The sequence below is a fragment of the Molothrus aeneus genome, chromosome 20, assembly GCF_037042795.1.
Source record: "Molothrus aeneus isolate 106 chromosome 20, BPBGC_Maene_1.0, whole genome shotgun sequence".
Taxonomy (NCBI): Eukaryota; Metazoa; Chordata; class Aves; order Passeriformes; family Icteridae; genus Molothrus; species Molothrus aeneus.
In genome coordinates this window covers 6667071-6694729 of record NC_089665.1, presented here as the reverse complement: position 1 = coordinate 6694729, position 27659 = coordinate 6667071, and the positions used below count along the sequence as shown (strand labels likewise).

Sequence of the window (27659 nt, the reverse complement as noted above, 5' to 3'; positions counted from 1 at the left end):
ACCGCCGGCCCGAGGGAGAGCTGAGCAGGTCAGCAGGTCCTGCTGACACTGCCGAGGTCACCTGCACGGGCTGGGCTGAGTCACAGGCTCAGGAAGTGAATTGGGGTGTAGGCGGGGGTCCCCTCTGCCACCAGCTCTTGTTCACATAGCACTGTCACCGTTCAGTGGAGACTGCGTGGTTTCAGCCCCACTTCTGCAGCTTCAGGGCCATTGACCTCTATGGCAGCCCCACGAGGGAGTTGCCACTCTGAGTCTCTGCATTGGTCGCTGGGGCCTTTCTCCATCTCCCCAAGGCAGGTGGAGCAGGCTCCAGTGCCTCCCAGGGACAAGCAGCTCCTCCCACACCCCAAAACCTTGTGGTGACACCCAGCTGTTGTTCTCCTTGTGGTGAGGGGGCAGCAGCAGCTCCATGCTGGAGTTGGTTCCAGGTTGTCCCCGACTGCAGCAGTTCCTCTGCCACCAGTGAGTGCCAAGGCAGAGCACAGGCAGGGATGGCATCTAGCACGTGGCTGGTACAGAGCTGCAGCCTGGGGACACTGCTGTGTCCTCTGTGTGATGGGGATGGCATTGTCCTCCTGCTGGCATGCAGCAGACAGGACCTGATGTGCTCCCTGCTCTGCCTGCCTCCTCTAAGGGTTTGTGGGACCAGCACTGCCAGAAGGAGGGTGGGAGGCACGTGGTGAGGTTCTGCTTGCTGCCTTGCCTGGAGACACTTGTGGGAGGTGGCAGCATCAAGCCGCCTTGATTTAAAGCCAGATGACAACACTTGGAAATGAATTAAAAACCACTTCTTTCCATGGCCACTGCTGGCCCATGCAGCTTGTTGTTCCAGTGCGCCTCCGAGGGTTTGGCATGACTGAGGGAGGGTTGGGATCCTCACTGTGGGCAGGGGGAGCTCCCCATACCGTTGGGCAGGACAGGGTTGGTGGTCACCACGTGTGCCCCGGGCACATCTGGTGGGTCCAAGCCTGATCTCAGAAGGGTTTGCATGGTGGATGTGTTCCACAGCAGCTCTGCTGTGCTCCATGGGTGACCGGTTCCTATTAGAGGCAACAAACATCAGCAAGTCCAGGGAAGCTATTTTTAAGCAGAGGAAGCACTAGAATAGCATCCTGAGTTTTTTAAGCCTGTGGCTTACTGAAGAGCCCAAGTCCTTCGAGAGCCTCGAAAGTCATATGTGAGCTCTGGGGTCCCGTTTTGGCAGCTGACTTGGGCCAGAGGTCCAGGTGCAGCCCAGAGGGCAGCCAGCCAGCCCCAGCAGACCCTCCCCCTGCGACTGTGAGCACCTCTGGTCTCTGTGGGTGTGAAGGGCTTGACCAAGGACAGTGCTGTGAGCTTTCGGGACTGGAACCCACCTGGTTTCCCAGCTGGATGGAGTCAGAAAAGGCAAGGCATGTGCAGGAGGTGGTAGGACAGTGAAAGAGATATTCAGCCAAGGATCCCTACCCCACAGACCTCTGGCTGCCTGCTTGAGGTCCCTGTGTTAGGAGGCTGTTGGCAAGACTTATGCATCCCAAACTGGTTTGTTTTGTCTCTTGTCACCTTGACCTATTTCCATGTGAAGCCCCAGAACCCCTGCCCTCCCTCCCCCTTGGCACCAGTGCAGATGATCCTGGCAACTGCCAGTCCCACAAATAGGACAATTCCCAAAATACCTCCGTTTTCAAGGCCAATGCCAGTTCTCCCAAAGCCTGGACAGGGCTGTTTTTCTAGGAGAATGTTTTCTTGGAGGCTTTTGCCATCCTGCTCCCATGTGTACTGTGGGCCTGCAAGAGCTGATGTTTGGGGTGTGCAGGTGGGATGGATGCAGCCTCCTCCTATCCCCTTCCCCTGGATCTGTACGTGCCAGCCAGGCTTATCTTCTGCTCTCAGGGTCCATGGATCATAGGACTGACATCCTCCTTACTCACCATGTGTCCTTCCTTCTCCTCCAGGCCGTGCTGAAAGACCAGAGCCAAATGAGGCAGATGGAGCTGGAGATCAGACCTGTCTTTCTGGTCCCAGACACCAATGGTTTCATCGACCACCTGGGCAGTTTGGTCACGCTGCTGGACTGCAGGAAGTTCATCCTGGTGGTGCCCCTGATCGGTGAGTAGGGCCAGTGCTGTGGTGGGGGCTCCCCCTCTCCCCTGGTGTGGTCTGTTCCTCCAGGCTGGCTCCCTCTCTCCATGCCCCACGTGCCCTCAGTGCCTGTGTGGTCTGGAGCCAGTCAGCTTGTGCCGTGGGACTGGACTTCATCCTGCCCTGTCTCATCCCAGTCGTTGTTGGCATTCCTTCAGCCCCTGTCACCCTGCTCCCTCCCTGCCAGCCCTCTGCCCACACCACTCAGCAAACTTCTCCCAGTGCTGCATTTGGGGGTGCCAGGGGGCTGGCAGAAAGCAGATGGGTGTTAAACAGGATTCGGAGGGAATTTCGAAGGGAGCAAGGAGGAGGAATTGTTAAACAATCAGAGCAGATAGCTTATCCCAGCTGAGCTGGGGCTTAGGCAGGCTGAGCAAATGGCCGGCCTGTGTCCCAGCAGCGTCTCGGAGCTGCTCAAGCCCAGCCCTTCTTTTTCTCCTTATAAAGCTCGCAGTAAAACAGCAAGCTGGTTCCCGTTATTGGTAAACACTGGCCCTGGCAGATAACGGCTGTGCTGCTGGGTGGTCTCCCGGGGTGGTGCAGCCCTGGGCCCGTGCCTTTGCTCTGGATGTTTGATCACGCTCTGGGCTGGAGGTGCCGCTCCTCCTGCCAGTGCCACCACGGCGCCTGGCACGGCCCGGTGCCAGCCTGGCACTCACAGCATCCCCAGGGGCAGCAGGAGAGGCTGGGGCAGGAGTGGGGTTGGGCGTTGCAGAGCCCACATCCCGTCCACAGCCCCCAGAGGATGGGGACCAGCTGGGTTCTGTGGGTGTCAGGCAGTGAGGTGGCACAGGTGCACCCCATGGCATGTGGGCGTGCTGCCCTCTGAGCCATTGTGGGGGTTCCTTCTCAGCTCTGCCTGTCCCAGAGCCAATATCCAGCTGCTGCCCTTCCCCTCAGGCTGAGCAGCCCAGCTCAGGAGGGATTCTTGGGGCTGGCACCCCTGGGTGGGGAGAGCAGGGCTGGATGCCTGCCCAGCTCAGCACAGGAGCTGCCAAGTTGCTCCGTGGCTTGGCACTGCAGAAGCCAAGAGAAGGCAGTCAGCAGCACCAGCAGAGCCTGGGAAGCCCTGGGGGCTGTGGGGCATGTTAACACCTGGGAGAGGCAGGAACCTGCCCTGGAGCCATGGCTTTGCCTCCTGGTGCACTCCAGTGGTTGCTGGGAGACTTCTCCATCAAACCCCAGCCAAGGGCAGCAGGACAGCTGAAAACTCTGGTCCTCCCCCTGTCCAAGATACTGCTGCCCTCAACCTGCAAAAGGAGCCTGGCCTGCCCTACCACAGGCACAACTGAGCACTTTTAGTGCCCTCCTGTCCTGCTGCCTCATCATATGGGAACAGAGTAACTCATCTCCCACTGCTGCCACAAGCCCCCCAGAAGCACCCCAAAGCCAGCAACTCCCTGTCCATGCACAGGCTGGTCACATTCCCCCTCATCCCCCAGGACAGCCATCAGTATGGGCAGGAGGAAGCCATCCTCTGGGCCTGTGGCTGCGGGGAACAGAGGCCTTGGTGCCATGTCCCATGGGCAGGCTGGAGAGAGGCCCAGTGCCCTTCCCTCAGCACTGCTCCCTGCTCTTCCCGGGGGTGCAGCAAGGGGTTAAGCGCTTGGCTTCTCGTTGGGTTTGTTTCTCTTGCTCTTTAACCTGCTCCGTGCTCCTTGAGCCTGACCCCGCCATGGAGAAGCCAGGCCTGGTGCAGAAGCACAAACAAGCCTCCCCTTTGAAGCCTGTTTAGCTTGGAAGCAGGAAGGCGGATTTCGGGAGGGAATACCAGCTTTTCCTGTTTGATGTTCCGTTCTTGCACGGCTCCCCCCACCCCGGGCCCAGCCGTGCATTGTGTGGAAATGGCAGCATCAGGTCGGTAGCAAGAAGAGTCTCCAGCCAGGGAAGAGCAAAGCAGCTCCACGCAGATTTAATTGGAATACCCAGACAGTGAGTGCCAGTCTCACCATGGGACAGAGCGATCACGCAGGCTCCCCGGGCAGTGATTCACAGCACTGGGGAGAGGCCTCAGACCCCGAGCTCTCTCCCCGAACCCCCCAAGGAATGCATAGTTCCCACTTGAACTCAGGACTTGGCTCCAAGCTCGGAAACAATCTTCAGAAATGAAGCCATGGCTCAAACACACACACACACACAGACACAGAGCGCAGAGGCTCCCTCGCACACACGTGCACACCAGCTCTGTGCACACGCAGCCCCGCACACCAGCACAGCCAGGGGACACTTGTTTGCACATCTGGATGCACGTTTGTGTGCCCAGCCCTGCTGCCAGCTGTGAGGCCAGGCATACAAGGGTGTGTCCAGATGTGCTCAGAAGCATCATCACTCACACACGCAGAGCGGCTCTTCCAGCAGCCCCAGCACCCAAGGGTTGGTCCCTCCTGGAGTTCTGGGGTCCCTTGGGCTCGTCAGGATGGAGCAGCTGGAGTTCCAAACCACTTGGCAGCAGTACAAGAGGTTCCAGTCAAGGTGAACAGGCTGGGAATCCACCTGGATTCCAAGCTCGTCTTGAGGCAGGACAGATGCGCAAAGCCAGATAGGTGAGGCGTTGAAAGGAGCGTGTTCCCTGCCAGGAGCACGGGGTGGTGGCTTCAAGTGGGAAAACAGGCCTGGGATTTGTGTGGGAAATAGTGCCAGGGTGGGAACTGCCTGCTTCCTGTTCCCATGTGCAGCCCTGCAGTCAGAGGCAGCAGTGCCACACAGGCAGGAGGCACCGTGCCACGGGCCAGCGCTGTGCTCGGAGATAGAGGAGCAGGAAGCAGGAGTTCAGGGTTTCCTGACACCCCTGGGCACGGACGTGCTGTTGGCATGGTACAGCAGTGTGGGATGGGGGGCACAGCAATGCTCCCCAGTGTTTGGCGGGGCAGAGCCAGTTGCCCTCACCAGTTACACTGCGGGGGTGAGGTGCCTGAGCTCTCGGGGCTGACCCAGGTGACCCACGGAGGTGGAAGGCAGCAAAGCTTTTCCAGACCAGCAGCCAAGTCCAGGAGCACAGGGACACTGCAGCAGCTGAACCCAGATTTCCTGAGCCAGCTCCCAGTGCCCCGGCCCTGAGGCCTTGGCAACTTGCATGCTCCAGCAGCAGGTCACGGGAGCACCTTGTCCCATAGTAACTGTACCTCCTCTTCCTGTTTGAAGTGATAAACGAGCTGGATGGCCTGGCCAAGGGCCCAGAGATGGAGCACCGGGCTGCAGGCTATGCCCGCCAAGTGCAGGAGAGAGCCAGGAAGTCCATCGAGTTCCTGGAGGAGCGATTTGAGAGCAGGGACAACTGTTTGAGGGCTCTGACCAGCCGAGGCAATGAGCTGGAGTCCATCTCCTTCCGCAGCGAGGACACCACTGGCCAGCAGGTAAGGGGCATCGGGGAGCTCTTTGCCACCACCTCCTCTGGGAAAACCAGGGGCGCTGAGGTCCATGAGCTCTGGCCGGGGATTGCTCTGTGCCCCCACTTTGCAGCTGGCTGAGCAGGCCCTTGTGTCCCTGCTCTCACTGAGCTGTGTTGGGGTGTCTCGAAGCCGTGCAGCAGTCAGGGTGGTGGGGGTGCAAAGGTTTCCCTGCCAAAGGTAACCTTGCCCTTTCTTTTCCAGGGAAACAATGATGACCTGATTCTGTCCTGCTGCCTCCACTATTGCAATGACAAGGCCAAGGATTTCATGCCCTCCAACAAAGGTGGGACATCCTCACATCCTCTTTGTCCCTACTCTGTGGCATTCCACAGACTCCTCCTGTTTCTCTTTCATGACCCTTGGATCTGTTTCCCTCCTGCATTTTGCCTCTTTCAACACCAAGGTGCCACCTCCTGCCTCAGGTCAGCCCCAGGCTGTGGCTCTCCCACCTCATTGCCAAAATGTCACCTCATGGCACCTTGGGGATGCCCCGGCCTGTGACCAACACACCATAAACATCCACAGATCCATTTTTTGTTGTGACAAAGGGCCAGAAAATGCCTCCTCCCCATGACCCCTGATGCCTTCTGTCCAGGACTCTTTTTCCTCTGCATTCCTGGTTGGCATCAGCCATGTGTGCTGGGACCAGACAGCCTCCAGGCTGTTGCCAGGGCGGCAGGGATGGGAATCACATCAGCAGCTGCCCAAAAAATCAACCCGCATTTGTCAGCACGAATTCTTAGCAGCTTAACTTGTCAGATTCACAGAGAAACCGTCACCAAATGTTTATGTGCAAATGATGCTGAATTTTGAAATCATGTGGATTATGGGGAATGGGGCCTGACAAGCTGACAGCCTCTGGTTTGTAACAAGGAGGCGCGTCACCAGCGCGGGGCAGAGGATGTTTATTGTTACACATTTCTTAAAGTGTCCGCGCAAAACCTCCCGCTCCCACTTGAGGCAGCTCTCAATCCCTGCCCTGCCTTCCCGCTGAGCCCCCAATTCCCTTCCTTCCAGCACAGGCCAGCCAGGTGCTTGCCCACCATCCCCAGCCCCAACACCGTGACCATAGCCCGCATTCCTGGCCACCCTCCCCTTCCCCTCGTCCTGCTGCTCCCTGCGCAGCCAATCTGGGCCCATGTTGGGCTCCCATAAACTCTGTTTTTTCCATTCCCGTCCTGGCTCGGAGGCACTGTGTTTCCTGTGCTCATAGGAACAGTGCTCTGGTCACAGGACCCAGCTGCTTACACATAGCCCATATGCTTCCCCTGCCTCGCAGACACGTAAGCGTGGCTCCCACATCCCAGCCCGGCGCGTTGCGTGCGGGGCAGCTCATCCATCTGGGGGCAAGATCCCTCTGGTTCTTTCTCAGGCATCAACTCCCAGTGTCTGTCTGAGCCCCAGCCAGAAACGCCTCAGTGTCAGTGGCGACTCCAAAAAAGCTCCACAAAAAATAAGGGGTGGCTTTAGATCTTATAATGAGATCAACAGAATAATAGCACCAGCTTCCTGCTGGAGCCAGGGTCGCAGGCCGTCTTCCTGGCCTGGGTCAGGCAGGGACCTCCTCTTCCCAGCCTGTGGCCAGTCCACCACCCCTGTGGGCAGTGGGCAATGATCACAAATCATCCCTGGGCAGCACAGAGAGGGGAGCAGATTGGCCTTGGGGATGCCGGGCTGTGTGCGAGGCCCACCAGGAAGCTTGGCAGGGAGCAGGGAGGGTAGGGGAGCACACCATGGGATGGATGAAGGCCTGGGGCAGGTCAGAGCTTCACTGTGCTCCGTGTGTGTCTCGTTGCAGACGATCCCATCCGTTTGCTCAGGGAAGTGGTTTTGCTGACGGACGACCGGAACCTGCGAGTCAAAGCGCTGACCCGCAACGTGCCGGTGCGGGACATCCCCACCTTCCTCAAGTGGGCTCAGGAGGGCTGAGGAGGCCAAGGGGGGCCCAGGGCCCCTGAGGGAGTCACGCAGCCCCTGACGGCGGGAGCCCGGCTCCAGCGGCCGCCTCGCCGCGCCGCCACCGCCGCCAGCCCACCACGAACAATAAACGCCACGTCTTCAACCCACCCCGGAATGGCCGTGCTGAGAAGGGCCCCCCGAGGGCAGAGCAGCTGGGAAGGTCATTGCTGTGGATGGTTCACGTGGAGGCTGGGCCCTTGAGGGGCCCACCGGCCTTTGGGCAGTGCCAGCGCGGAGCTGGAGAGCCCCGCTGGCGAGGGAAGCTTTGGGTGAGCCCTGTGCTGGATCACCAGCCTTTTGCTTGGTTTGCTTGGGTGCAGAGAGCTCGAGTCACGCCTTGGTGGCTCTTTGGGTTTGTAGGCTGCGTAGGGCAGAGATTGGGGACACGCCGGCACAAGACTTTGGGATTGTTTAGTCCAGCCTGTACCCCTTGGAGAGGCCATGGATTTCGAGGGCAGGTTTCCCCCTGCCCCAGCCTATTTGTCCTGCATGGCCAGACAGCCCCAGGTCCCCATCCCCTTCCCCACCATGTGCTGCCCCACGCAGGAGTGCTGCTTGCAGAGGGGTTTGTCCTCTCCGTGGTGCGGGGTTTGCTTGTTGAGTTTCATTTTTTCAGTGTAGGTTAGTTTTCAGGTGTGTGCCCTGCCTGCTTTGCTGGGGGAGGCTTTGAACACCCCTAGAGCCGCTTTGTCCTGATCCCCTGCCCACCCCAGCTGTTACTTTCCCCTTCCCTTCTCCCCCAAACCCCTTAGCCCTACCCTGCTACCTTTAGGCATGCTTTTGACCTAGGACTCAGTGTGAGGCTAACAGAATTCTCCAAGGACCCCAGGACCGGCTGTCCCATGGGTACTGTGTGTCCTCACATTGCCACAGGCCCCTCTTCCATGTCGGATCTGGCTTCTGCCTATGGCTGCAGAGTCAGAGAGAACCACAGAAATGCTCAGCCCCATTATTTGCCTAGCTGAGAGGGTCCATGGATGGAGCCATTGCCTCGTCCCTGGGTCATTTTGCACTTGGATTTGGGGTTGGGGTGCTGCTAAGCCTTCCACACCCCACCTTGTCCCATCACCAAGTGTCCCATCCCCAGTGACACACCAGATACAGAAGCTAAGAGGGAGCATTAACCCCTGAACCAGAGCCCCTGGAGCTCTGTCAAGTCCCAGTCCCCTGAGCCAGGGTGGGAGCAGCCCCAAGGCCACCCCTGGTCCCCGCTGGGGCGCCGCAGCCGTGGGAGGGAAGTGTCAGAGGTGGCAGAGGAAGCAGCAGGACAGAGCCCAGCGTTTTCCTTTCCTGTGTGGGTGGCTCAGACCCAGAGTCTGCATCAGGAAGCTCAGTCACCCCTGTGCCAGCCCCCAGCCCCAGGGGCAGGGCCAGCAGCAGGGTCAGAGCCTCAGCAGCGTGATGGACACACAGACTGTGCTGGATGACCTGTGCCAGAGCAGTGCCCAGCCCGGGGCACCGGGCACAGAGACTTTGTGGTGCCCACGGCTGCTGTGGGGCACACGGAGCCATTGGCACAGCACCCACACCCTGATTCCTTGCCCACAGCCGTGCTGGCTGCCAGCTTTGCAGAGACTTCGCCTTCTCCTCCACACCGGGTGTGTTTCAGTGTTTGTTTTCTTACGGCGCTGCCCCAGCGCTCCTTTCCGAGGTACCACCAGCCTGGAGGGCCCTGCAGCTCTGCCAGATGTGTCACAGGCTCAGCCATGGGACAGTTTTGGTGCCACCAGACCAGGTGGCACAACAGTGAGCAGAGCTTGAGCACCTGGGGCCGTCCCTGCCAGGCTGCTGGGAGCCCTTGTCTCGGGGCAGCGCCCGCATTCGGGATGTTAAATTGGTTTTAATGATTTTTAGTATTAAACGTGTGTCAGTGCAGCGTGGTGTGTCATTTGTTGTCAGCCCATGAGTTGCTGCTGAGTTTGGGGTGGGGGACACCAGGGAGGGGCAGCAGTGGGACACATTGTAAGGATGACAGCGGCCCTGTCCCACCTGCATCTGCTGCTGCCCCCCAGCTGAGGGAGTCTGGGCTAACCAGATGCACAACAGAGCCCTTGGGTCCCCTCCCTGCAGCTCTGCACCCCCAGGTGACCCCCGGGGTCACTCCCAGCCGTGCTCAGCTTCAGCCCTGCACCAGCCAAGCCCCTCCCCAGAGAAGAACGCAAGGCCACGCGTGTTAATGTCATTTTATTGCTCATTCCGTTTTGACTATAGAAAAAAAAAAGGGCAAGAAGCCCGTGTACAAATTGGACGTGATACAGGGGGGGCCGGGGCCCCGCTGGGCGCTGCCAGCTGTGCTTTGGGTGCTGCCACCGCCGCCAGTCACCCCACGGCAGCTCCGGGGGACCGGGGCAGCCCCGGGAGGCTCGGGGGCAGCTGGGCAGGAGCGGCAGCTCAGGCTAAGGCACAGTGGCTGCGAGGCCGGGGGCAGTCGCTGCTGGCGGCCGCCCGGAGCCTCGTGTGCAAAGGAGAGGAGGGGGCTCAGGAGGGGGGAGAAGCTTCACATTTGCCCCAACGGAGGGGTCAGGGCACGGGCCGGGGGGGTCCAGGCTGGGGGGACTTGGCCCACACCGAGCAGAAGGTGGGAGAGGGGGTGCGGTGGTGGCAGAAGGTGCCCGGGGGGGGACTCGGCCCCAGGTCACATCACCCCCCCGGGCTCTGCCCCACCGCCCCCTCCCGCAGCCCCTGCCCACCTCCCGTAGCTGACAAACCAGAGACCGCTTTGTCTTTGTCGTGGACCCCCCGGCCCGGCCCGGCCGCGCTGGAGACGGGCGTCTTTGGCAAAAAATAAAAAAATAAAAAATAATCAAGGCGAGTGTGGCCGCCCGAGGGCGAATCCGCCGGGTCCCGGGGCTGGCCCGGGTGCCCCGGGCATCCCTGATGGCGAGGCAGGGCCCAGGGGCTCAGTCTGGGACAGGCCCTGCCCCACCTCCCAAAAACACGGGGAGCAGCCGGCTGAGCCCCTGCGCTGGGGACGGGAGGTCAGTGCTTGCTTCGGGGCGAGGAGCATCGCGATTCCCCGGCCCCCCCAGCATGGACGTGACCGCCGCTGTCCCGTCCCGCGCCCGCTGCTCAGCCCGCACCGTCCCCCTCCGTCAGTCCGTCCCGAGCCCCCGGGGGATGCTCGGGCACACACCCCCAGCCCAGCGCTGGCCGCTCCCGCTCACACGGAGCCGTCGCTCCGGCCACGACGGACGAACTACTCACGGCGCTCGGGGAGGCACAGTCCGGGTCCCGTCGCGGCAAAGCCGAGCGCCGGCGGCTCCCAGCGCGGGGCCGGAGCGACGCGGCGGCTGCCGAGGGCGTCCCCTGGCCCGGGGGCAGCCCTGAGGTAAGGAGCGGGCTCATGTCCTCCAAAGCCTCGGGGCGCAGCCCGGCCTCACAGCTTGTGCGTCGCTGCCGCCCGGTGCCGGGGCCCCGGCACCCCCCACGGCCAGGGGCGGAGGTGCCGCGGGGTCAGTCCCTGATTTGTCGGCTTCTCCTGAGGGACACGCCGTCCATCCATCCCGGAGCAGCTCTCATGGCACCTTCGCTACTGAGCGAGTTCTCCGGGACCGCCGGCAGCGCCTGGGGACGAGCACCCATCACCTCTCGCCCCCCCCCCCAGCTCCACACGGGGCAGCGAGGGGAGCCCAGCGGCCCCCCCAGCCCCCCGGCCAGGCCGGTGCTAGGGGGGCGAGTATCGCTCTATGGTCCGGGCGGCCTCGGTGTGGAGGTGTGGAGCCTGCGCCAGCACCTCGGCCGCCTTGTCCTGGCTCAGCCCCAGGTGCTCGGCCGTGAACTTGGCCAGGGGGTAGAGGCTCTCCATGGCCTTGGGGTCGCTGAGGAAGTGCGAGGTGTGGGACAGCAGCTCGGCCGCCTTCTCCTGCTTGAGCCCCAGCTGGTCGGCGGTGAGCCGGGCCATGGCGTAGACGCTGTCGGGGAAGTCCAGCTTGGCTTTGCCGTCGGGGCCGGCCGCGTGCATCTTCATGTGGCTGATGAGGTTGCGCTGCTGAGCGAACTTCCCGCCGCACACCTGGCACTCGTAGGGCTTCTCGCCCGAGTGGATGCGCATGTGCTCGGTCAGGCGGTACTGGCGGGTGAAGCGCATCCCGCAGGCGTCGCAGGCAAAAGGCTTCAGGCCGAGGTGGCTGCGCATGTGGCGGGTCATGGTGCCGCGCTGCGTGAACTTCTTGCCGCAGATGGTGCAGGGGTAGGGGCGCGTCAGCCAGTGCGTCTTCTCGTGCTGCCGCAGCGTGGCCGGGTCCTTGTAGGACTTGTCGCAGGAGGAGCAGCGGTAAGGCCGCAAGATGTCACCCAGCCCCGGGCCACCTTTGTCCAGGAAGGGCACGGCCTGCTCGGCCGCCGCCTTGTGATAGAGCTCCTCTTCGTTGTGGGCCTCCACGTGGGCGTTCAGCTGCTCAGAGCTGGGGAAGCCCTTGCCGCAGGGGATGCAGACGTACAGGTTGTCGCCCAGGCTCTCCGGCTCGTAGCCCAGGTGGTTGCAGTAGCGGTCCAGCGCGTCGCCGGGCGAGGGGCCCTCGCTGCTGCCCGTCTCCTCGCTCGTGCTGTTGTCAGGCTCCAGGTCGTTGCTCTCCACGCTGGGGTAGCGGGGCTGCGGTGCCGCAGGCGGCGATTCGGCCTTCTCCTCCCGCTCCAGCTCCTTCTCCGCCTCCCCCTCGTCCAGGTAGGGGCCCAGGGGCTCGTGCTTCATCCAGCGGTACATCAGCTCTCGCCCGTCGGCGCGGGGCAGCGGGGGCTCGGCGCAGGGCGGCGTGCTGCGGAAGGGGTCGGGGGCGTGCGGGTGTCCCCCCGGCTCAGCGCCCGGCGGGGAGTCCTTGTAGGCAGCGGCGTGGCTGCCCAGGAGGCCGGCGCTGACAGGAGGGCTGTCGTGCCGCGGGGGCAGCGAGGGCTCGCGGGGCTCGCTGGGCAGCAGGCGGTCAGTGGGCAGGAGCTGGGCGGAGGGGCCGGTGGGGCTCTTCTTTGAGAGGTCGAGGCCGCAGGGCGGCGAGCAGTGGCGCTCGGGCGGGCACAGCCCGTGGGGGTGCAGCGGGGCGCCCTGGGCGGCCGAGGCGTACAGCTCCCCGCACTGAGTGTTGAGAGGCGCCGCCGGCTCCACGGGAGGCAGGTCCACGGGCCGTGGCGTCCCCGAGTAGCAAGCCTGGATGACCGGCGTGGCAGCCCGCAGCCCGCGGCCCAGCTTGTAGGGCGCGTAGCCCCCGCGCAGGTGGCAGTACTTGCCGCTGCGCTTCAGCTTCTTCTTGCAGAGGGCCACCAAGCCGGGGATCTGGAGGTAGCTGGCGGCAGCCAGCACAGCACCCAGGCTCTGCTCGCTGCCCGGCTCGCACTCGGCCAGGCGGCCGGTGTAGATGAAGTCGAGGATGAGGCGGAAGATGCCGGGGCTCACCATCTCATGGTCCAGGTTGAGCAGGTTGTCGTGGACCACCAGCGACTTGAGGTAGGCGCTGCTGGCGGCCAGGATGTTCTTGTGCGCACGGAAAAGCGCGTTCTGCACCACGATGATCACGTCGCACAGGAAGCCCTTGGTGCGCTGCGTGTTCAGCTGCAGCAGCAGCTGCCGCGAGTGGCTCGGCACCTCCATGGCGTCCAGCATCCCGCTCCTCGCCCGCCGCCCTGCAACACAGCGGCCGCCCCGTCAGCGCCGTGCCCGGCCCCGCGGGCCCGCCGCAACGCGCGGGGGGCTCGACGTGCGCGGCCGGAGCTTCACCCACGCGTGGGGTGGGCGGCGTGGCGGGGGCGGGTCTGAGCCCCACGCACCGCTGAGTCCCGGCCGCTCTGCGCGGCCGCCCGGCCGGTGCCACCGCTTATATGGGGGCTCGTTTCTCGGCGGGTCGGGGGGGCGGGAGGGGGGCGAAAACCCCCGGAGGGTTTTGGAGAAAGTGACATCACCCGCCGCCGCCGCCGCCAGTGCCGCGCCCCGGCCCCGCCAGCCGTGGGATCCCGAGACCCCGCGCCCACCTGCCAGGGGAGAGCAGGGGGGAACACTCCGAGCCGGTGCCCGCCGCCACCGCCCGCCCGCCGGTCCCCGCTCCCCGCCGCGCCTCCCCGCTTCTTATGCGCCCCGGTCCCGGGAGGCGGCGGGCCGGACCCCCCGGGCGCCCCCCGCCCCCGTTTCCTCTCCCCCCCTCGAGGTGAGCGGGGGGACGGTCGGGGGTGTGGGGGGCAGCGGGACCTCCCCTCCCCGCCTCCGTCCCGGTGCCGGTGCCCCCCGCCCAGGTGCGTGAAGCCAAGAGCCCGCGGAGCGGCTTTTTCGGCCGATTTCCCCGCATTTCGGGGTGTTCCCCCCCTCCTTTTACCTGGGCGTCCGGTGGCCTCCGCCAACCAGCTGAGGTCTCGGTGAACTCTCATGGCTCAGCCCCGGGGGGGCCGCCGCCGGTTGCTGCTCCCCTCCACCCTCCTCTTCCTCTGCTGCTTCTCTTCCTCCATACCCCGCGCTCCCGGCCGGTCCTACGGAACGGGAGGAGGAGGAAGAGGAGGAGGTGGTTGTGGAAGAAGCAGCAGCGGTTCCTCGGGGTTCCCGACGCCGCCAGCTCGGAGGTGAAACCCGGGCTGCGAACTCCCCCTGACCCCGGCCTGAACTCCGAGCAGCGCCGCTGGCTGTTAAAGGGACGGCGGGAGGTTTTCCTCCTCCCATCCCCGGGCGGGGCACCGACAAGCCGGGCCCCCCCCCTTTACACACCCCTCCCTCCCCATCCCGGTCTCCTCCTCCTCCTCCCAGCCCGGTTTTTCCCTCCTCCCGGTCTTCTCCTGCCGCGCCCCGACCGCCCCCTCGGGGGTCTCGATCCTCGCACATCGCTCTTTGCCCGGGGACAGCCGGGTGGGGCCGGGAGCCCCGCAGAGGGGGGCCCGGGGGTGTCCCCGGGCAAAGGGCGAGGTGTCCCCCCCGTCGGTACCGCTCGTAGGGCGCCATCTAGCGGCTCCCGGTGCGCTCCACCCCGCCCGGTACCGGAGGCGGCTCCTCCCCGGCAGGTGGGACCCGACGGGGCGGACGGGGCTGGGGAGCGATAGAGCAGAGGGGTTTCGCTCGCCGCCCCGCCCGAGGGATGGGTGCTGATGGGCAGAGGGGGGGGGGCACCCATCGGTTGGGAAGGCTGGAGAGGGTGGTCGCCTTTTTGGGGTGCAGAGGGTGGAAGGTCGTGTCCGATGAGTGGAGATGATGTGGGAAGGGGTTCTGGGGAGCAGGGAGGGAAGGCAGACGGGCGCAATTTTCTGGTGGGGGGGAGAGCAGAGAGCGGGAGAGGCGCGCAGCGCTGGCGCCCAGATGTGCGGTGGCGGTGGCGGTCCTGGGGTGGGCTGGGGGCTTGCGGTGGTTTGGGATGAGGAGGAGGAGGAGGAGGAGGGGGAGGCAGAGCCACGTTTCCCCCGCTTTATCCCTCCAGCCGTCGCTGAAAAAGCTGCTGGGCTTGGGGTGCAGCACGGGGTACCCCCCTTGGCGCGGGGGGAGCCGCCTCTCGCTTCACACTTTCACTTCTCCTTTCTCACAGCCGCAGCCTCTTGCACAACCTCCTGGTACAGCAAAGCATCGTGATGGGCTCCCCCAGGCCGGCTGCTAATCCTGGGGTGTCCCGCTGGCACCCCCTGACCTGTGCAGGGCACCCCGAGCAGTGCCATCCCTCCCACCTGGGCTCTTGGGGTTTCACCCCATAACCCCGGTCCCCTGGTGAAGGGGAGCCAATGTGGGGGCCCTGGTGCCTGGGACAGGCTTTGGCCAGCCCTGAATCCGGGACAAAAAGGGATGGGTGCTGGCAGGGAGGGTGCGGGCTGGTGGCAGCCCTTGCCCTCACAGCTCAGCATCGCTCACCTGGAACCCACCCTCAGATTCCCTTCAGATTCAGCGGGTCCCAGTTCGCTGCGGAAACGTCACCCTGGGGACCGGGACGGAGTGTCACTGCCCGCGGGCTCATCCGAGGCTCAGAAATTCCCCTCCCTGCTCCCCATGCTGGGCTCTTGCCCACAGGAAGAGCCGGGATCCTGGGAGCGGGACGTGGGCGACCCTCGTTAGAGCCGCGGTTTAATCCCAACTCTCCGGGCACTAATTTCTCCCCCCTCTCCCACTTTTTTTTCTTTTCCCCCCTCTTCAATTAACGGCTGGAAGTGTTTCAGGTTCTGGCAGCGAGCTCTGGACGTCGCTGTGAGCGATGGCTCCCGCGGGCTCCGTGCCGGTAATTTATGGGGCTGAGCTGCATAAATCACGGCAGCGAGCGGCTCCCAGACAGCTGCATCCCCCGGGGCCGGCCGGGACCCCGGGCTGCCCCAGCTACCTGCTGAGTGACGCCGAGCCTCGGGGGCAGCGGCCGAGCGAGGCAATGGAAAAACCCTTCACCTTTTCCACCCTCCTTTGCAGCTCCTCTCCCACTCCCGGCCTCTCCCAGGAGCAGAGGGGCGAATCGGTGCCCGCAGGGCTTTGGGGCAGGTGGAGGGGTTTTTTTTTTTTTGCACGAGTATTCCCCGTCCTGTCCTTCTCGGCTTTCTGGAGGGATCCTAACCCAGCAGCCTGAGCCAGCCTTCCGCACCCAGAGCTCTCAGAAACTGCCGGGCGTCCCCAGGGAGCTGCAGCCCATGTCCAGCTCCCAGGGACATCGGGGACGGCCGGGCTGCAGGACCGCGGGAGGAGCCAGCGCCGGCAGCGCGCAGAGAAAGGGGCATTTTCGCCTCAATGTGCTGAGCAGATTGGAACCAGCTCTGGTTAAGTCATTGGCTCTGTTGGGAGGTCTGAGCTGGAGCGTTTCCCGCCTGTGCCCCCTCCCCACGATCAATCAAAGTTGCAGCAAATTAGCCCAGATGCTGGGAGATTCGGTTCAAATCCAGCTGTGGTTTGGATCGCGTTCGCATGCCTGGCTTCATGTGGGACCTGGGCTTTTGGACAGGATACAGCCCCCCGGTCTCTGCAGGGCCCTGTTTCCCAGCGCAGCCTCTCCCCAAAGCCCACACACATGTCTTCCATTACTGCCCTTGGCCAGCGGGGCCGCATCCGGCAGCGCCAGGAGCCTGCAGCCCCCGCTGGCAGCTCCAGCTCCGTTCTGCCGGCGGGGCCGGGGTAGAGCAGCCCCGAAAGTGCGCCCCTGTGTGTGCGGGGGATGTGTGTGTGTGTCCCTTCCACTGAGGGGCTGAGGCTGTGCAACTCGTGACAGCGCTGAGCCCTGGGTCACCCCTGCCCATCTCCTGAACTGCTCCGGTGCCAAGGCCCTGGGGGCAGCCACGGGACCCTGCCGAGCTCTCCCGGGGTGCCCCCATCAGGAGAGGATCCCTGGGAAGGGCAGAGGTTCCCCGGCACAGCACAGGCCCAGCCAGGGTGGCTGCTCCCTGCTGGGCTGCCTGGGTGGCATTGCTGGGGTGGACAATGGGAGTCATTCCCTGGGGGGTGATGCTCCAGTGGCTTGGGGAGCCTTCTCTGTGGGCTTGATGGGGCAATGGGACCCTTTTCTTTTGGGGTGACACTGAGAGGACCCTTTTTTACAGAGTGATACTTGGTCAGACAAGGGCACCTATCCCTGCAAGGTGATATTTCACGGAGCAGGACAACCCTTCCTTGCAGAAGGGTTTCCAGGTGCACAAGAGACAGACTCAAAGAGCAAGAGCTGGGACTGGGAGAGACCTCAGGAAGTCATCCCCAGCCCCAGCAGGGTCACCAGGGCTGGCTGCACAGGACCTTGCCCGGGTGGTTTTGGGTATCTCCAGGGGACCCCAGCAGCTCCCTGGGCAGCCCAGGCCAGCGCTCCCCTCCCAGTGTGAAAGGGCTCCCTGGTGGTGGGACTCAGCCTGTGCCACCTGCCCCTGGCACTGGGCAGCAGGAGCTGAGTCTGGCTCTGCCCTCTCCACACCCTCCAGGGCTGTGCATGCACTGACAGGTCCCTGGAGCCTCCTCTTCTCCCAGCCCTCTGCCTCTCCTCATCAGGGAGATGCTCCAGCCTTTTGCTCCTCTTAGTGCTCCTTCCCTGGACTCCCTGCAGCATTTCCATGCTGGGAGCCCACAGGGGGAAGGATCCTCTCACTGCTGTCAACCAACACACACCAGGACACCATTCACCTCCTTCATCCCGAGGACACAGGGTCAGCTTCCCCAAGGACCCTCAAGGTGTTTTCCACTGAACTGCTGTCCAGCTGGGATATCCCAGAGCTCAGGGATCTTCCTCCCCAGGAGCAGGGCTTGGCAATTCCCCTTTCTGAACTGGGGGGCAATGGGATCCTTATGGGGGGATGTTTGGGAAGAAAAGGGAGCCCATCCCTGTGAGGTGATGTTTTGTGGAGCAGTGGGACCCCTTCCTTGTGGGATGGTGCCTGAGGGGGTGACAGGACCCATCCTCTGCAGGTAGATAAGGATCCTGTCCCTGTGGGTCAGAGTTTGGTGAGATTATGGGACCCCTTTCCTTATGGGTGATGCTTCTTGGGGGCAATTTTCAGTCAAACAAGGGCACCCAACCCTGCCAGGTGTTGTTTCCTGGGGCAGTGGCACCCCTTCCCTCTGGGATGACACTTGATGGGGTGATGGAACCCCTTCTCTGCAGGCAGGTGATGATCTCATCCCTGTGGGATGGTGCTTGGGGAAACATTGGGACCTTTCCCTTATGGGTGATGCTTCATGGGGCAGTGGGACCCCTTTCTTGTGGCACAATGCCCAGATTGGGTGAGGAACACTTCCAGCAGGGTGATATTTTGGGCCTTGAGGCGATGAGACCCTTTCCTTTGAAGCGATGCACCGTGGGGCAGTAGGATCCCTTCCTTGTGGGGTGACATCCAAGCAGGTGAACACCCCGCCCCTGTGGAGTCACGATGGCACAACGAGACCTCCCTTCCTCTCCCCCTTCCTCCTCCAATCCCCCTCACCCACCACCCCCTCCCCACGCCCTACAGGTGACCTCCCCCTCCCCACGCACATCCCCGGCTCCTCTCGCTCCCTCCCACGGCAGGGACGCGGCTGTTTCACCGGTGGGAAGCCCACGAGATGGCAGCAACGGGCCGCGCTCCGGGATGCGACACCCCCTCCTCGGGGGCCGCGACCCCCCCACTCCACCTCCCGCTCGGGGGACCGTGTGCGCGTCGGGGGGGACCGGGACGTGCAGTGGGGGGGTCGCGGCCCCCGGGAGGAGCGGCGGAGCTGCGCAGCCGGTTGCGGGTGGGCCGGCCCCAGCTGCTGACTAATCCCGGGCTGAGTCACGGTTGCGGCGGGGAGCGCTGCGGCAGCGATTCCCCACCTCCCCTCGCCGAACCGGAGAGCCCCGACGGGGCGAGCGCCGGTGCTGCGTGGGGGAAAAAAAAAAAGGGGGAGGGGGGGGGACAGGAGTGGGACACCCCCATCTAGCAGGGGGTGGGAAAGGCGTTTTGGGGAGTTGTAGGGGGGTGGCAACACCTTGGTCGGTGGAGGGTGGGGAGGTGCCGGTGGGGTTGGGAGGGGTTAATTCTCTGAGGCGCCCTGCAGGTATTTGGGGGTGTGAGGGGTAGGGGAGTGGGGCGGTCGTGGCTTGAGGCCCCCGGAGCAGCGTGTGGCCTTGCAGCAGCGCGGCCTTGCGCAGCGGCGGATGCTGGCGGGCGCGGATGCTGCTGTCAATGACAACGCCGCTGTTGCTGTGGTTACCGGTGTGATGCTTCGCCAGAGCAGAGTGAGGTCAGACGGCTCCAGCAGGAGTGGGGGAGATGCATGGATGGATGGATGGATGGATGCACTCACAGGTGCATAAAGGGAGAAAAGATGCTCCCAAATGCCCCTGGATATGACTCTAGGCCCATCTAGGGGGGATGCAGGCGCTCGGGAAGGAGCAAGGAGCCAAAATTAACTCACCCGTGAAGCCACAACCTTCTTCTGTAGCACTGACGGCTTTTGGGGGACTCAGCCCTGGTGGGAGTGAGGGCCAGCCCCCATTGTGAGGCTGGAGGGGTCAGGGCAGCACGGTGCTGCAGTGGGTTGCTCACCCCGTGTATTCTAAACTCACCCCCCACCACTGCTTGTGCTGTCCCATTGTCCTGCAGGGCACTGGGGTGGCACCCGCGGGTGCTCGTGGCACTGCAAGGACAGGGGGTCTGATGAGGGGACACGTGGGAGGTGCTGCTCAGGACATTGTTGTGGGTGAGGGTAGCAGGTGGGCAAGGGGCACCCCCAGGATGGTGCCTGGATGTGGGGACCCCTGTGCGACCTCTTTCCATGACGGGGGGCTCAGAGAGCCCCAAATCAGCAGCCTTGTGGTGATGCCAGGATGGGGCCACGTCCTGGCCTAGCAGGGTGGTCAGGGGGGATGGGAACCCCGGATTCCCATGGGTGCCTGGATGGATCCCTCTGTCTGGGGCAGGGGGTGCCCCACACGGCACTCCCGGGGGGACAGGACCCTCAGTTTGTGTCCCAGTGGGTGCACGGCCCCTGGGTCTGGCAGCAGGTGGAGAAGGGATGTGGGGCGCTGGGTGCTGCCCCACTGCGCTCCTCGAGCATCCAGGGAACGGGGGGGGCTCCGGAGGGGTCGTGGGGAGGGCCGGGGTCCTGCTGCAGCCCGGACCCCCTGCCCGGCTCCGGGCCGCTGTCCTCCCCCCGCGCCGATATAAATAGTAGCGTCTTCCCGTTCCCTAAATTTCCTCGCTGACGTAGAGCTCACGTCATTGTGTAGGTTGATGCTTTTCTATGAATGAGCCGAGATCCCCGTTACTACGAGCCCGATCCTATAAAAGCCCCGCGCGCTGCGGACAGCGCAGCACCGACACCGGCGCCGGCCCCGCCGGGAGCCGCGGGGCCCCTGCCCGGCCCGGCAGCCGCGGGGCCCGCAGGAGGTAAGGCACCGGCTGGGTTGGCCCGCAGGTAAGCGGGGACGGAGCCCGGTGCGGGGGCGGGAGGGGGGCAGCGGAGCCCCCGCTGCACCTGCCGGCCCCGGGGCGGGGGTGAGGCGGAGCGGAGGGCACCGGGGGCCGGGGCGGGGGAAGGGGAGCTCTGCGGCGGCGGGGGCGGCGCGGTGCCGCCTGGCGCAGCCCCACGTGCGGGCCGGGCGGCGGGGGCGGCGGGGCCGGGCGGCGGCGCCGGCGGGGGCGGTGCGCGGGGGCGGGCGCTGAGCGCGGGGCCGCCCCGGGGGGGAGCACGGCGGGGACCGGCCGCCCGCACCTTGCAGGGGCTGGGGGGTGCGGGGAGAGGTGCGGAAGCGCATCCGCGTGTGGGGCCGTGCGTGTGCGTGTGTGTGTGTCCCGCTCCGCGGTGACACCGGCGCCCGCTGGCCCCCCCCTCTCCGAGCGTCCCCGCGGCCACCCCCGACGGGACCCCCCCAGCCCCATCCCGCGGTGCCGCTGTGCCAGGCACTCTCCACCGCCGCCTCCCTCGGGTTCCCCCGCAGCCCCGTGTCCCCAGCCCGGGTGCTGCCGGCTCCGCAGCCCGGGGAGGGAGGCGGGGGGGTCGATCGCCTTCACCCCGCTGCGTCTAAAGAGCGCGGAGACCCCGTCGAGGAGAGCCCGAGTCAGAGCGTCGGCACCTTGGCTCTAGACTGCTTACTGCTGCGTAGGGACAGGACAGTAACAGTCTACAGTCATGGCTACTGAAGCATGACCCACCGCCGGCACCGGCACCGGCCCCAGCCCCGGCCCGCACCGGCCCCGGCCCCGCCGCAGCGCCGGGGGGGCGGGCGCTGTCCGTGGTGCTGAGCCGTCGGGGAGCGCGCCCCGACGGGGGCGGGGGGGAAGGCGGGAAGGGGCGGGGATGGGGGGGTGTCCCGGTGCCCGCCTGACCCCGCTCTCTTTTTCCCCCCCCGCAGACACCGACCCCCCCACGGCGGACGCCCCCCCCCCGCCTTCCCGCTGCAGCCCAGGTAGGGGGGGACTCCCGGCGGGGCGGACACGCGTGGGAGGGCAGGGGGCGGGCGGGGGGGGGTGGGCGGATGCTACCGATGCTGCCGATGTTACCGACACTCCCCCCCCCCTCCCAAGCACCGGGAGTCCCCCCCCGCGCCGCCGGTGGGGGTCGGGCGCGCTCGCTGCGGTGGCGGGGACGCCTCCTCGCCGTCGCCAAGGCACCGCTGCCCCCTCCCAACCCGCCCTCCTGACTCCCCCCCCACTCCGACGCCGCCCGGGCGACCGTGGCTTTAGATTGTTACTGTGCCGCTGGGGGGGTAACAGTCTACAGCCATGGTCGCCGGGACAGGCGGACTCGCACCGCGGGCAGCACCGGCTCCCCCCACTCGCCCACCCCCGGGGGTCCCCGAGGCGGCGGAGGCAGGGCGGCGGGGGTCCCGTCGGGGGCGGCCCGCCTCCCGGGGCAGTAGGAGCTCACATGCAGGATGCAGCTCACCGCACATCAACTCTTACTGTTCGGGGGGGCGGGCGCCGAGCGGCTCCTCCTCGGGCAGCGGGATCGATGGGGACCCCCTCCTCGGATCCCCCATCCTGCCCCCCGCCCCGCAGCCCCTCACCTGCCCTCCCGGCGGGGACCCGGAACCCCTCGGGGACCGTCCCCGCCGGGCTCGTCCGCTCGGCAGCCGGGGTCCCGTTCCCCCGTGCCGCGTGTCCCCGCCGGGGGGGACCCGTTGGCGGAGCGGGGCTGGCGGCGGGGCCGGCGCGGCGGGGACTGAGCGCTGCCGGCGGGGCCGGGGCGGGGGCGGCCGGGGGCGGTCGCAGGTTGCACAACCCTCCCGGCGCGGCCAGGAGATTCCTGAGCGGCGAAGTCAGAGCGGCCCGGCCTGCCCCGGCACCGGGCACCGGGCCTTCAGCAGCCGGCGGCGACCGGTGCTGGCCGGGCAGGGCTCCTCGTGGGGGGCACCGGGGACTCACGGCCCTGGAGATGGAGAGAAGGGGCTGGAAGGGCTGTAGGACCACACAGACCCGGAGGGGAGGGAGGTACCTCATCCCATGGGGACACCGGGGATGTAGGGTCAGGCCCAAGTGGGTGACGGTGGCAGTGGCAAGAGGGACAGGAAGAGTCCCTGAACAAGAACTTTCGGTCCTGCGATCCTGCAGCACAGGGCTCCTGTGGGTGTCCCATCTAGACTGAGTAGGGGTCATGCAGGGTCCCCTGCCCACAATCTCCCTCTGCAAAGCAGCCCCATTAGGATCCCTCACCCATCCATGGGGTCATGCACCTGGCAGCTTTGCCCTCACCCAGACAGGCATGGCCACCACCAGGTCCCCAGGGGCCAGCAGGGCCACAGTGGGACATGGGAGGATCAGAGGTAGCAGGTCCTTGCTGTGCCCTGCTGTGTCTCTTGCTTGTTCCCTGTGACTCCTGCTTTTCCCATTGCTGCTGGTGGTGATGGGCCTCACACCTCCAGGATGGGGATTTTTGGGCAGTCCCACCAGTGCTCAGGTAAAACCACAGCTATGTCCAGCACATCCATGCTGCAAAGTTGCCACTGCCACAAAACCCACCCTCCATCTTCTGGGAAACACCTCCTTGTTTATACCCCATCAACAGCATCACAGTGAGATCCAGGCCATGGTGACACCAGTGTCCCTTCCAGGGTACCCCTGGGTGAGGGGACATGTCCTGTGGGCAGTGCTGTGGCCCCTTGTACCCCATGCTCCAGCCCGGGAATGTTCCAGCTGCACTGTTGTTTTGAAGGCCAGGTTTCTCCCGCTGACACCCTGGAATCAGTTTTTCTTCCAGAGTCCTTAAAAATATCCTGGATTCTTGACACCAGGACTTGTCTTCCAACGGCGCTTCCAAGCTGCTGGGCCTGGGGCCAGCTGCCGGCGCCAGGGGACAGAGGCTGTCCAGCTCCCGTGCTCCTCCTCAGCACAGAGACCGCAGCGGTGCCGGGAAGGAACGTGGTGCCAAGGAGGATCACAGCCCCTGCCACGGCCTCCTCCACGGTGGATTGGTGCTCAGCAGGGCACAGGCATGGCACAAACCGTGCCTGACCTCGGCAACGCACCCAGCGGCTTCAGAACGCGTCCCTGCGCACGGCCAGGAGGGTGGGAAGGGTCTTCCTGGCACCTCCAAACCGTGACCCCACAGAGCCCGGCGGCTGAGGACCGGGGTGGACACTGCCTCAGCGAAGGTCCCAAGGGACTCTCCTGGATGGGATTTCCCTGTGCATCCCTGGGAAAGCACGTGGCCCCAGAAAACTTCTAGACAAAACCTGTCACCCGCTCCCGGCTGTGCCAAGTGACATCCTGGCACTGTAGGAATTTAGGGTGGGCCCAGGGGGGCTGAGCCAGCAAAGCTGGTGGGGGCTGCAGGAAGAGGTGCTGCTGTTGCCCCCCCAAAGGCCGGGCAGGTGCCCACTGGCCCCACACGCTGTTGCTGCCATCTGACAGCTCTTGGCGAAACGGCCTTTTGTGATTCAGCTGTGTTTATCCCAGCCTGCAGCCCGGCCCAGCGTGGGTTTCCATGGAAAACTTCCATCCAAAACAAGGAGAGAGAAGGAGCTACAGCAGGAGTGACTCAGCCACAACTGGAAGCTTCTGCGAGTGAAGCAGGGAAGGGGGGGCTGTTCCCTACGGCTTGGTCCTGCTCCAGCAGCGGGGCCCAAACACGGTCCCAGCTGTGCCCTGCCCGTGCCACCGCCACTTCACAGGCAGGACCTTGGCAGGTTTGGGAAAAGCCTCGCTGTAAAACCATCTGGGAAACACATCACCCTCCTAGAGTGCCCCATCCCCACACCTCTGGCGGTCCTGCTGGTGGGGACAGAGGAGGAAGAGAGTGAGATGAGTAAGGCTCAAACCCTGGCACGAGCCGCACCTGAGGCCTGGCTCGGCAGGACGTCGCTTTTTCCAGCGCTGCCCACAGGAACCCCTGCCCATGCCTGGTGTGCCCCAAGTGGGTGGCTGGCAGGGTGGGCAGTGGCACTGACCTCGAGATGGCAGTGGCACAGGGGGAAGGGGTGAGGGGAGCTGGGGAGAGGTGGGAAAACAGCCAGGAGTTTGCAGGGAGGCAGCAGCACCGGCAGCACTGGCAGCACTGGCAGAGTCTCTGCTCATGCCGGGCTCCTCCTGCCCTCCCCGGGACACTGGGACAGGGCTGGGGGCTCTGCTCACCCAGGGAAGGGGCAGCAAAGCTCTGCCTGGCCAAGCCCTGGACTCCCTGCCCTCCTCAGGAGCAGGGCCACAGCCAGGGTCCCTCCTGTCCCTGAGGTCACACAGGTGGCTCCCATGGCTGTACTGGGGTATGGAAAGGCACATCTGGGGACAGGGGTGACATCCCCCCCTGCTGAAACCCCCCGGCTCACGGTGCTGCTGCTAACACTGCTGATTGTCCCCAGGGCCCTCTTGTCCCAGGCAAGTGGCACAGCTGCCACCCAGATCCCGGGCTCAGTCCATCACTCCCTGTTCAGCAACAGCACCTGGGCCACACTGTTTTGGGGAAAAAACCAACTCCCCTGGGCCAGGCCGGGTGATGGAAAAGGGAACTCCCCAGCATGAAGCTGAGTGAGGGGTGGGAGGACATCAGCCAGTCTTGTCTCCAGGCTCACCTCTGCGGGCAGCCAAGTGCTGTGGCTGCATCCCAAGAACAGACCTGGATCTGCGAGACAGGGGCAAGCCCGAGGGAATCTGGCCAGGAAAGGAGGGAGAGGGCAGGTTTCCCATGGCAAACCCCTCCGAGCCGCTTCCCTCCTCCCACCACACCGGGACCAAGCAGAACCTCCCCGCGCTGCTCACACAGGCACCTCCTGCCGACAAAGGTCGCGTTTATCTGTTTTAATAATTTATTTAAACTGCTACAGCAGACACCCCGCAGGAGCCATCTTTATGCAGACCCCGGGAAAGGGGCAGGAACCGCAGGTCGGGTCACCCATCCCTCCCCGACCCACCGAACTGCCTGCAGAGCTGGGACCGCGCTGCTCACTCACCGCACCCTGAGCTTCTTCCCTTTCTTTCCTTCCCAGCTCCCGGGAGCTGCCGGTGCCTCCCTGTGCCCGGGAGCTGCCGGGGCTGCGGGGCCGCAGTGCGGGCGGGCGGCCATGGCTGCGGTGCCTCCCCCCGCGCCGGGAAAGCACCGGGAGGGGGCTCGGCGGCAACCGAATCCTTCCCGGGGCTGCGAGCCCGGCGGCGGGGGGACAGCGGGGACAAAAGCTCCGGTGCGTTGTCACAGCTGGTGGCCGTGCTCGGCCACAGCTGCAGCTGGGCGTGCAGCCCCAAAAGCCAGCCCGTGGTGTCACCAAGGGGTGCAGACACCCCACGCCTTCGCGGCAGATGTGACACAGCCCACGTGAAGTGGCACAGACGGCCAGCACTGCCCGAGCCCCCTCAGCCCCGCAGGGCAACAGCAGAGCGGGGTTGGGCTGCGGGGAAACAGCCACATCCTCCTGCCAGCATCACCTCGGTGCTGCAAACCGGGCAAAACGCGATGGGGCTGAGCTGCTCACCCCTGCAGTGCTGCTTTGGGGCTGAGCTGCTCACTCCTGCAGTGCTGCTTTGGGGCTGAGCTGCTCACCCTCCTGTGCTGCTTTGGGGCTGAGCTGCTCACTCCTGCAGTGCTGTTTTGGGGCTGAGCTGCTCACCCTCCTGTGCTGCTTTGGGGCTGAGCTGCTCACTCCTGCAGTGCTGCTTTAACCCTCAGGACTGCCAGGCCCGTTCCCAGCTCAGTGAGCACAGGAAGGGTTTCAGCAGCTCAGAGTCCTACAGCCTCACAGGGGAAAAAATAACTTTTTTTACCCAATTTCCTTCCTTTACCAGCTCTACACCCCACGGAAAGCTGTGGTTAGAGAAGCTCTGCTAGCTCTTCTCTCCTGAGACTGGTGCCCAGTGATGAGCTGGGCAGAAGCTGAGCAGGACACCTGCAACTGTTACAGCAATAAAGATTTTCCTGTGCTTCTGGATAATACAGAGCCACAAACAGCAACAAGCTTTTCTTGTTCATGGAGGCACTTTGTGCAGGGAATACTCAACACATGCACACCGAGCCAGGAGGCATTTCATTCCTGAAACAAACACCAGCCCTGGCACTGCCAAGGATGAGAGGTTTTTCCAGGCCCAGACCAGCTGGAAGCTTGGCTTAACAGATATTAAAAACCACGAGGTTTTGGGGTGTAAAACTGCAAGAGCTTTGTGCTCTGCAGACATTTCCTGTGGCTGAGCTGAGGAACTCTCCTTTTGAGCAGGTGTTGGAGTATCTGAAAGCACCTTGCCCATAGAGCAGTGTCACCCTCCTGCCTTCAATCCCCCCACTGTCACACCCCACACTCATGTGTTAAATGTCATACATGTTATATATGTTATATATAACTTTATATGCATATATATATACACACACACATATATATACATATATATTTTATACTGATGTATCCAACAAAGCTGGAAAAAAGGGAGATAAAGAACCATTTAGCCTGGCCTGAGTGAACACTGAAGAGCAGAATGTGCAGTGAGCTGATCTCTGGTCCCTCTGGAGGCATGGAAACAGTGATGTTTCACAGGACGGGGGGCTGCACACGGCTCACCAGAGCCCTTCTTTATTACAGAGCCCGTTCTCGAGCTTCCCCAGCCTCTGGGCGCTCGGCTTGGCCCTGCCCGGGGCAGAAGCGTTCCAAGAATTCCAGGTAGGCTTTCTTCTGCGCCGCAGCCGCGGGGATGAAGTGCCCGCCGGGGTGCGAGAGCACGACGGGCTCAACGAAGCACTGGGCCAGCTCCCTGCTCAGGGCCGCTGCGATCACGGCGTCCGTGTCGCCCACGACGTGCAGCGAGGGCAGGGCGATGGGCTCCCGGTAGAAGTGTCCGTGTGCCGGGGCGCGGCTGGCGAACGCGGCCACCAGCACGGCGAAGGCCACCGGGAAGCGCGGGTCGCCGCGGGCCCGCAGTGCGCACACCATGGCGGCCAGCGCCGCGCCCTGGCTGAAGCCCAGCAGCCCGTCGAAGGGCCCGTGCTCCGCCACCGCCGCCGCCACGGCCGACAGAGATTCCTCCAGCCCCGCCGGAGCCGCGGCCGCTTCGCCCGCCTCGAACGTGCCGGGCCCGGAGAACCACCAGCCGCGGGGGGGGTCATCCCCGTCGGGGTCGTCCTCAGCGCTGCTGGGCAGGCGGTGCGGCGCGTCGATGGCCACCAGCTCGGCGCGGCCGCGCAAGGCCTTGCGGAGCGCGCCGGTGCGCTGGCGGAGGCGGCGGGCGCTCTGCCGGTACCCGTGCAGCGCCAGCAGCCGCAGCGGCCGCGTCTCCGCCATGGCCGCGCCCCGGCACCGCCACTTCCGCCTTCCCGCCGAAACACCGCGCGCTGATTGGCCGGGCAGACGAGAGCGAGCGGAGCGGCTCCGCGGAGGTGACGGCGCCCCCTGGCGGCGGGATGTCGCCGGTGGGGGGGTGAGG

The 27659-nt window shown here is 64.5% G+C and overlaps 3 protein-coding genes across 4 annotated transcripts in view; 1 reads left to right on the top strand and 2 right to left on the bottom strand.

The window, feature by feature from the left end:
• SMG6 (SMG6 nonsense mediated mRNA decay factor) overlaps positions 1-9344 on the top strand; it is a 105359-nt gene extending 96015 nt beyond the window's left edge. For both annotated transcript variants that reach the window (XM_066563612.1, XM_066563611.1), the window contains exons 16-19: positions 1935-2088; positions 5263-5474; positions 5712-5793; positions 7309-9344. In XM_066563612.1, coding sequence (XP_066419709.1) covers positions 1935-2088; positions 5263-5474; positions 5712-5793; positions 7309-7439 — 579 coding nt within the window. In that variant the 3' untranslated portion in view covers positions 7440-9344. The remainder of the gene's footprint in view (positions 1-1934; positions 2089-5262; positions 5475-5711; positions 5794-7308) is intronic.
• Positions 9345-9706: 362 nt separating this feature from the next.
• Positions 9707-14022, bottom strand: HIC1 (HIC ZBTB transcriptional repressor 1). Its single transcript, XM_066563487.1, has 2 exons — positions 13763-14022; positions 9707-13079 (listed from the first exon to the last, which is right to left on the bottom strand). Exons 1-2 carry the CDS (start codon positions 13812-13814, stop codon positions 11134-11136), a joined length of 1998 nt encoding a protein of 665 aa, XP_066419584.1. The 5' UTR covers positions 13815-14022; the 3' UTR covers positions 9707-11133.
• Positions 14023-25043: 11021 nt separating this feature from the next.
• On the bottom strand, positions 25044-27532 carry OVCA2 (OVCA2 serine hydrolase domain containing). Its single transcript, XM_066563600.1, has one exon. It carries the CDS (start codon positions 27515-27517, stop codon positions 26816-26818), a length of 702 nt encoding a protein of 233 aa, XP_066419697.1. The 5' UTR covers positions 27518-27532; the 3' UTR covers positions 25044-26815.
• Positions 27533-27659: the final 127 nt, after the last annotated feature.

Bases quoted from the DNA above. Each gene is read 5' to 3' on its own strand.
- HIC1 (XM_066563487.1), bottom strand. From the start codon at position 13,814: ATGAGAGTTCACCGAGACCTCAGCTGGTTGGCGGAGGCCACCGGACGC. The intron at 13,080-13,762 runs GTAAAAGGAGGG...GCTGTGTTGCAG, and splicing joins GGAGGCCACCGGACGCCCAG to GGCGGCGGGCGAGGAGCGGG.
- OVCA2 (XM_066563600.1), bottom strand. From the start codon at position 27,517: ATGGCGGAGACGCGGCCGCTGCGGCTGCTGGCGCTGCACGGGTACCGG.